Source organism: Sorex araneus, chromosome 4, assembly GCF_027595985.1.
Source record: "Sorex araneus isolate mSorAra2 chromosome 4, mSorAra2.pri, whole genome shotgun sequence".
Classification (NCBI taxonomy): domain Eukaryota; kingdom Metazoa; phylum Chordata; class Mammalia; order Eulipotyphla; family Soricidae; genus Sorex; species Sorex araneus.
Window position 1 is genome coordinate 204,623,679 of NC_073305.1, and position 9,505 is coordinate 204,633,183.

General features: G+C 51.6%; 1 protein-coding gene across 1 annotated transcript; it reads left to right on the plus strand.

Annotated features, from left to right (window-relative positions):
- The first annotated feature begins 2,525 nt into the window (after window positions 1-2,525).
- PYCARD (PYD and CARD domain containing) lies at window positions 2,526-3,551 on the plus strand. The gene is made up of 3 exons (XM_055136622.1): window positions 2,526-2,849; window positions 3,006-3,059; window positions 3,275-3,551. Exons 1-3 carry the CDS (start codon window positions 2,576-2,578, stop codon window positions 3,529-3,531), a joined length of 585 nt encoding a protein of 194 aa, XP_054992597.1. The 5' UTR covers window positions 2,526-2,575; the 3' UTR covers window positions 3,532-3,551.
- Window positions 3,552-9,505: the final 5,954 nt, after the last annotated feature.

Consider the following 9,505-nt stretch of genomic DNA (forward strand, 5'->3'; position numbering starts at 1 on the left):
ACACTATCATCATGAGCCAGGAAAAACTGATTGTTGGGACCACAGCCGCCACCCAGGGCCATCGAGGATGTGGGAGCATGAGAGGGCCCAGCCTGTGTAGGGCAACATGCTTCAGACAGCGGGGCAGGCCCACTACCTGCAATGAGGCAGCACTGGTTCCTGCAAACTGCTCGGGGAACCTGGGCCAGTCACTCTGGCTGCTGGGACCCAGGAATGAGCCAGACATGGCCCGTGCCTCATGGAGCTGACACTGCGGGGAGAAGGGGGACGTCCAGGAGGGAACAAACAGATACGGAAGGGTCACATCACCAAAGGGAACAGTGATGAGAGGGGGGGGAAACAAAGAACTCCTAGTACCTAAGATGGGGGCCCAGGATTCAAAGGAGGAATCTGTGTCTTCAGATCACAGCCTCTATGCCCCTGGAAACGCCTGTTTAAGGAGCTTATTGAAGCACACATTAGTATCCTCCATTGAGCCCTCCAGTTATTGGGGGTTTTCTTTTGTTTTTGTTTTTTTTTTTTTTTGCTTTTTGGGTCACACCCGGCGATGCACAGGGGTTACTCCTGGCTCATGCACTCAGGAATCACTCCTGGCGGTGCTCAGGGGACCATATGGGATGCTGGGAATCGAACCTGGGTCGGCCGCATGCAAGGCAAAAAACGCCCTACCCGCTGTGCTATTGCCCCACCAGTTATTGTTTTTGGGGTTTTTTTTTGTTGGTCATAGTGGTTGTTTTGGTTTTCTGTTTTGGTTTGTTTTTTTGATGGTTTTTTTTTGGCTTTTGGGGTCACATCTGGCAATACTCAGTGGTTACTCCTGGGTCTGCACTCAGGAATTTCTCCTGGAGGTGCTCGGGAGACCACCTCCTGTGTTGCAAGGCAAACACCCTCCCTGCTATACTATCACTCTGGGCCCCTCCATTTATTGTTGAGTCCACACATACTTCCTGAGCATCTCCATCTACCAGAGCATTGTTCTGAAAGCTGCAGACAACAGGCAGAATTCACAGACTCACAGTGAAGACAGATGCAAAACAATTTGTTCAAAATTAGTCATAGCTCTATAAAAACCATGAAGATAGTATAAACTGGAAGTGACATTTAACTTTGGTGCGAAGAGGGAACATTGGCAGTGTTTTCTCCTGAGTCTGCACTCCAGGGGCCTTATGGAGTGCCAAGGAATTAAATCTGGTCAACCACATGCAAGGCAAACATCCTCCCCACTGTCCTATCTCTCCAGCCCCCAAAGCTTCGGGGTTTTTGTTCATTTGCTTGTTTGATTTGGTTTTTGTTTCATTGATTTTCTGGGCTACATCTGGCAAAGCTCAGGACTTAGTCTTGGCTCTGTGCTCAGGGGTCACAGCTGCAGGCAAGCAGGAACCATGAGGGGTGCCGAGAATTGAAGCTGGATCGGCTGCATGCAAGGCAAGCACCTTACCGCTGTCCATACCTGTAGGTACCTGACATATAATTTGAGACCTAAAATCTGAAGAGTTTTGTCAGGTCAAGAGGGAAAAGAGGCCCAGGTAGAGAAAACAACATCTACAAAGTTCTGGAGAAACAGGGTGTCTGGTCCCTTGGGAACTGAGACGAACAGGATGTGGAGAAGTTCACTGGGCTCAGGGGCCAACCAGTAAGGCACTCCCAGTTGTCTTAAAGGCACTCTGAGGGTTCTGGCCTAGCTTACCTCACAATTTCCCAGCTCTCACCAGCTCTCATGCCCAAGGTCTCTGTACCATGGATCTACAGTACCTACAACTTTCCCTCCCGATAAGAATCTTCTTAGAGGGACTGGAGTGATAGTACAGTGGGCAGGGTGTTTGCCTTGCATGTGGCAGACCCAGGTTCTGTCCCCAGCATCCCATCTGATCTCCTGAGCAGTGCCAGGAGTGATTCCTAAGGGCACAGCTAGGAGTAACCCCTGAGTATCACCAGGTGTGGCCCAGAAGCCAAAACAAAGAATCTTCTTGGAGCTGGTGCTTGCCAACTGCAGATGCTGATCCTGGTTCCATCCCAGCCCTTCAGAGCACCAGCTGGCCGCGGCCCAAAAACAAACAAAAACGTTTTCGATACAAAGATCTCGTCCCCATGAAGGTCGTCTCTATGAGCCAAATTCTGGTTCCCAGGATGCATCTGGCAAGATCTCAGGAGCTCCCAAAGAGCTTGTGTTATTCAGGAATTCTTAGCAAGAGGATGGTGGGAAGCTATTACTCGCTTTTTCCAGGTGCTGCTCTCTAGTCTTCATCTAAGGTTGGAGCAAGATGGGAATTTCAAGGTTCTAGAATCCCACCATTCATAAACCACCTGGTCCTTGCTAGTTGGTGCAAGTCTGGGGACACATACGCCACCCAAGAGACCAGCCCGGGACATAGTCCTGGTGCACAGTGCCACTCCCCAGTGGGAACCAAGAGGCAGGGGGGGAGCCCCACCAAAAGGCACTGGGCTGGGGCGGAGTCACAGGAGGGAGAAGGCGGGGAGGCCCGGGTACTGTCTTGTGCAGACTTCCTGTTCAGTTGGGAGAAACCGCGAGTCGCAGGGAGCCGCGGCGGCGGCGGCGGAGTGAAGCCCCAGGGCCATGGGGAGCGCGCGCGACGCCATCCTTCAGGCCCTGGAGGAACTGACCTCCGATGAGTTAAAGAAGTTCAAACTGAAGCTGCAGTCCGTGGAACTGCGCGAGGGCTATGGCCGCATCCCGCGGGGGCAGCTGCAGAGCATGGACGCCGTGGACCTCACCGACAAGATCGTCAGCTGCTACACGGAGCACTACGGCGCGGAGCTCACGGAGCAGGTGCTGCGCGCCACAGGCTTCCTGGAGCAGGCGGATCAGCTGCGGGACGCGGCGCCCGCGGGTGAGCGCCCCTGGCGGGGCCCTGCACTTCCTCTTCCTCCCGCCCCCTCGGGCGCCTCCCGCTTCCAGGGGGGTGGGATGGGTGGGGGGCTCCTTGCCCTGCCCCGACCCGGGCGGGCAGTGGGGGATCAGGGTTGCTTTTCTGACTTCCTTCCAGACGCCAGGATGGACCCTGCCTCGGCGGCCGCGCCCGTAACGACTGCACAGACAGGTGAGGCCGGCTCCGCACCCACCCCGCCGCACCCCTGCAGAGCCAGCCTGAGCTGGGCGCGGGAAGGGACCCCAGCTGTATACTCCCTGGGCTCTACCCTGATTGGAACCCCTGATTTATCAGCCCCACCCCGGTTTCTCGGAAAGCCACTTGGGGCGGGGAGACAGGTCCCGCCCCCGCCACCGCTCACCTGCTCCCCTCCCCTCTGCCTGCAGCGGTGCATTTCGTGGACCGGCACCGGGCAGAACTCATAAACCGGGTGACCAACGTGGATGCGCTCCTGGATGCCCTTTATGGCACGGTGCTGAGGGAGGATGAATACCAGGCCGTGCGGGCAGAGGCCACCAACCAGAACAAGATGAGGAAGCTCTACAGCCTGATGCCTGCCTGGACCCTGGACTGCAAGAACCAGCTGCTCACCGCCCTGCAGAGCAGCCACCCGTTCCTGGTCAGGGACCTCGAGAAGCGCTGAGGTCCCTGCCCAGCACAGGCCCGCGCATCACCCCCTGTTGTTGAAATCTGAATTTTTTTTTATACTCAATATATGAAAACCTAGCTCGTATGTGTGTGTTTCTTGTGTTCCAGCCTTGGAGGCCCGTGTTAAGCTGGATACCCTCAATGGGGCCAGCGCAGGGGTCCTGACCTTCCCCCCCCACCCCCCAGTCTCCCTGGGATTTGCCCTTCGCACAGTCCGTGACTCTCCCAGAGCTACTGCAGAGGGTCCGCCCTTGAGACCAGGTCAGCCTCTTCTCTCGGCTGAAATAGACCAGAGAGATGGCTTCATGGGTTGGGGCACATTCTTTGCCCTGGGCTTGATTCCCCAACATCTCATGCACAAGATGTAGCCCCAGGGAAAAAAAATACAGGTATTGGGGACCGGAACGTGACGCAGCAGCAAAACACGTCTCTGGTTCAATCCCTGGCACCACAAACTAAAAATGGCAGAGCTAAAAGATACAGTTCAACAGGCTGGGAGCATGTTTTGCATACAGGAGGGCTAGGGGCAGGGGGGAAGAGTTCAGCTTCGATCCCCAGCACTGCAGGTTCCCCAAGTGCCATTAAAAGCAACCCTCAAGCACCACTGGGTGCAGCAAAAAAATAAAAATCATGGGGATGGAGCAATAGCACAGCGGGTAGGGCGTTTGCCTTGCACGCGGTTGACCCGGGTTCGATTCCCAGCATCCCATATGGTCCCCTGAGCACCACCAGGAGTAATTCCTGAGTGCAGAGCCAGGAATAACCCTTGTGCATAGTCAGGTGTGACCCAAAAAGAAAAAAAAATTTTTTTTAATAAAATAAAAATCATTGGGGAAGAAAAAAATGGGTAGGTAGACCCATTTTTGGTGGTGATGAGTGTGGTGTGAGAGGAACCCAGGTGTGTGTAATCCCATCAACGGCCAACATCCAGAGAGACTTAAAAGCAAGCTCTCAGAAGAGTGATGCAGAGAGTCTCTTGCCCGCACACCTGGCTGTCTTCCCAGGGGCCCCTCGGAGGCGATGGGCTCCAGCTTCCCTCCCCACCCTGAGCAGAGCTCCTGGTGGCCTAAGACCACCGGAACCTAGCTACAGCCATGCTGGAGGCTCCTCTCTACACGTTCGGACAGGCCTCATGCATGAAGGTACCGGCAGAGGAACCCAGGTGTGTGTAATCCCATCAACGGCCAACATCCAGAGACTTAAAAGTGAGCTCCCAGAAGCGCTCCGCCGCGCGATATCTTTAGCCTACTTCTCCTCTGGGAGAAACTGGCAATCTTCTGAGTTTCCAGCCCACATGGGACAGCCTTGCAAGCTTCCCATGGTGTATTCATATGCAAAATCCAGTAACATGCTGGGTCTCATTCCCCTGACCCTGAAGAGCCCCCAGTGCAACATCGTTAGGAGGGCCAAGTCGAGATAGACTTCTAAGATCTCAGGGAAAGGACGAAATGAGATGTTACTGAGCCTGCCAGAGAAATCAGTGATTAATGGGATATTGTGATTGATTGAGTGTGGCATTGGAATTAGGTGCATGAGAAACCATCATGAAGAGTACTGTAAATCATAGAATCTCAATTTTCAAATGAGATCTAATAAAGGGTACAAAAAGGGAGACCAGAGTATACTGGTTAAGGCCCTTGCCTTGCATGCAGATGACCCAAGTTCAATCCCCTGTGCCAGTGTCCTTATATGGTCCCAAGTCCCACACGAGTGATACCTGAGCAGAGCCAGGAATAAGGTCTGAGCACTGCCAAAAATAAATACAAAATGTTTATTTTGGTTTTGCTTTTCATTTTTTCATTTTTGTGTTAGTGGCAACACCCAGTCCCCCACATGGTTCAGGGAACCATATAGGATAATGGGACTCAAACCAGGACCAGCAAGGTCACGACTGCTGGCTGTGGACAAGCCTAGTCAGTGTGACCATTCCTTCTCAGCTCAGGAGTGTCCCTTCACCTCATGTGCTCAAAATGTCCTTGTGCTCTCCCTGCTGTTCACTGGGTTCCACACTTTCCTCTCCCTAGTTCAAGTCTAGCTGTACTGCAATTGTTACTGGGAGGTAGGGGGTGAGGAGGGGGGCATTTCAGAAGCTATTTAAGGATTGTCTCTGGCTTGGACTGGGAGTAGGGGTTAGGGGCAGGGTGGAAGAGTATACAAAGCAATAAGCAAGTCCCAAAAAGGTCCAGTATCCTACCCAGCACAGTAACTGCCAGTCACTATGATGCACCAACTACACAAGCTACAGACTCTGATTTTGTTTTGGGGCCACACCCAGTGGTGCTCAGGGATCACTCCTGGTGGGCTTGAGGGATCCAATGGGATAATGGGGATCAAACCCAGAACAGCCACATGCAAGGCAAGTACCCTAATCACCGTACTATTGCTCCGGCCCCTGTATAAAGAGTTTGAATACCTCAGTGGTATTCTGGCTATTCAGAGATATTATTCAGAGATAGTACAGCATGTGAGGCACTTGCCTTGCACCTGTATGGTCCCCTAAGCGCCACCAGCAGTGGCCCATAGAACAAAAGTTGGTTAGTGGTTTTCAACCATTTTATATCTGAGGACCACACCAGTTCTAAGACCAGTGGTTGAAAACCACTGATCTAGGGTGCTTGTCTTGCATCCCATATGGTCCACTGAGCACTGCCAGGAATAACTCCTGAGTGCAGAGCCAGGAGTAACACCTGAGCATCATTGAGTGTGGCTAAAATATATATATATATATATATGTATATATATAGAGACAGACAGACAGACAGACAGACACAGACAGATGGACAGAGAGGGATTGCAAAACAAAAAGAAAAAAAAAACACTAATATAGAGACCAAAGTAGTGCTTAAATACAGACACACACCTTCAGAACTCGGCATAACCTCATCCTGACAGTAACATTTTACTATTATGATCTACAAGTCACTAGAGCAACAGGAAATGGCTTGCTACAAAAGAAAAGCTCCAAGAAGCAAAGAGGTAGCCATGGTCAAGACTGACTGGCCAGAGGGAACTGGCTCTGATGCCACAGGCTCCTGGAGAAAGCTAAACCTCCCCCAAAAAATCAGGATCAGCTTTTACCCGCTGTGGAGAAGACTGTATTCTCCCTTGAACACGTATCTCTATCTCCTCTCCCCTGACATTTCTTAAAATGTCTTGCAATAAAAACTATTTCGCTTCACTATTTGGCCACCTCCTGGAGTTCTTTTCTGTGAGGTGGTGATGAGTGTGGTGTGGTTCCAACGAACCTGGAACACCTGTGCTGGGAATGACTCCTTCCTTCCTTCCCGCAAAGAGCAATGCCTCATTCTGGCCTACATACATGTCTCAGCTGGTGGGGGTCAGCTCCCACACCTTGCAGAACAAGTGGGCTTCAACACAGCTTGGTGGCTGCCTCGTGGGGCTGGTGGGGCACAAGCATCGGGACCTTGCGGGGCTCACGGCACTTTACTAGCCCTACACAACACCAGGAATTTCCCTGGATGGCCAAGGAGGCTCAAGCAGAGGTGGGATTTCTTGAAGCTACTTCCCTCCCGGCCCCCTTTACCAGGTCACCTGCATCAACCTTATGGATGCAGAGAATTCCAGGCCAAGACTATTTAGAGAAATTATATTTAATCTCCCAAAATCCTTTCTCCACTCTAGAGAAAACTGTGTTCTCTCTGCACACATCTTTTTGGTTTTCATGCCGTACCCAGTGATGCTTAGGGGTTACTCATGGCTGTGCACTCAGGAATCACTCCTGGCTGTGTTCAAGATGACCATAGGGGATGCCGGGGATTGAACCCGAGTCAGTTTTGTGCAAGGCAAATACCCTACCCATTGTAGCATTCCAGTACTCCCCTCACATTTCTTTAAACTCCTCACTAAAAAAATCAGAATGAATCTAAGACTTCTACCCAGTCTTTACAAATTTCATGTTTGTTTGTTTTTTTCCGGTGTCAGATAAAACCCAGCACCTCAGCCATGCAAGAGAAGACCTCTATGAATGAGTTTCATGAGTTTCAACAGCCTTATCCAATCCCTGAGAGGTATTGGCTTGTATGTATGTTCTGCAGAACCTTGCCACTTCCAAAACTGAAGCTGGGGGGCTGGAGTGATAGCACAGCAGGTAGGGCATTTGCCTTGCACGCAGCCAACCCAGGTTCGATTCCCAGCATCCCATATGGTCCCCTGAGCACCACCAGGGGTAATTCCTGAGTGCAGAGCCAGGAGTAACCCCTATGCATTGCCAGGTGTGACCCAAAAAGCAAAATAATAATAACATAAAAAAACAAAACTGAAGCTGTGTTCCATTACCACCCCTGGATATTTCAGGGCCACCCCAAGCAGTACTCAGGGACCATGCAGTGCTGGGCATCAAGCCCAGGGCTCCCACGTGGCGAGCATGCATTCCAGACCCTTAAGCCATATCCCAATGCTACCAACCCTGATGGGATGTGGCAACAGCCAGGAACCAAGAACTCACAGGGGCTGAGGAGCTAGCCCAAGGGGCCAGTGTGCCTATTTCTCATGTCAAATCTCAGGTTTGGTCCTAGTACCATCTGGTATCTCCAGAACCACTGGGAGCAACCCAAGCATCAAGCTCATGAACACCACCAAGCATAGCCTGTGTTACAGGCATGGCCCCCAAACCAAAAACTGTCCTAGCATGTCTTAAGAAAGCCAGGTTTTGGGAGCTGGAGTGACAGCACAGTGGGAAGGGTGTTTGCCTTGCACGCAGCCAACCCGGGTTCGATTCCCAGCATCCCATATGGTCCCCTGAGCACCGCCAGGAATAATTCCTGAGTGCAAAGCCAGGAGTAACCCTTGTGCATCGCCAGGTGACCCAAAAAGAAAAAAAAAAAAAGCCAGACTTTGCCAGATTTCTCCTGCTGACTTCTAGTCAACTACTTCCTTCTCCACTTCACTGCCCCCACGTGGCTGATGTCTCCTACGCTCTAATCTGCCACCTCCAGGTGATCAATTGATCCTTCATGCGAACCCACATTGGGCGGACACCTGAACTCTTTCTAAGAAAGTCTGGCCCTTAATAACCGTGCAGGTCTGGCATTTGCCTTGCACAGCCTACTGGGTTTGACTCCCCCAGGAGATGTCCCCCTGAGCCTGTAAGAAGCGATTCCTGAGCAGTCAGGTGCAGTCCCAAAACTCTTCCACCTTCCAGAGCTGGAGCAATAGCACAGCAGGTAGGGCGTTTGCCTTGCACACAGCCGATCCGGGTTCAATTCTCAGCATCCCATATGCCCCAAGTAGGAGTAATTCCTGAGTGCAAAGCCAAGAGTATCTGGCTCTGAGCATCTGAGCAACCCTTGAGATCTCCGGTTGCAACCCAAAAAGTACCTCTTCGACCTTCCGTACCCCATGGCCCATTCATGCCCCATACTTAGTTGGTCCCTTCACTCCAAGCCCACTTCTCCTCTGCTGGAATGTCCGTTGGTGGGCTTCCTTTAATACACTGTTTCTTACCACAAATCAGATTCTTGGTCTGAGATTCATTACACTAGATAGTGTCCCATAAAACAAACCTTAGGGCCAGGGATATAACTCAGTGGTTAAACATTTACCTGTAAGGCCGATTCTATCCCCAGTTCTGCCCCCCAAAAAACCCCAGACCCTAACTTCTGTAAAACTGCCTTTGCATGTAAATATATTATTAAGTAGCTATTACTGAAGCTTTTAAGGAACCATGCAGTCTAGGGGGTTGAACCCGGGCATGCCACATGCCCTTGGAGCTATCTCCTTGGTCTGAGCACTGTCAGCTCTACGTGGTCCTGCAATGCAGTAAGGCAGCCCAATGGCCTACAAGAACTGCATCAACTCAAGTGAAGCACTAAGCCATACCTGCATCTGCACCCAGCATCGCAGGGAATGAGGCTCTGGGCCCCGAGGGGGGTGAATCCTATAAATTTCTTTACACACAGCTAAATGGATTGGAAAGGACCTTCTGCTTGCTGCTCGCTATCCTAGAAGTG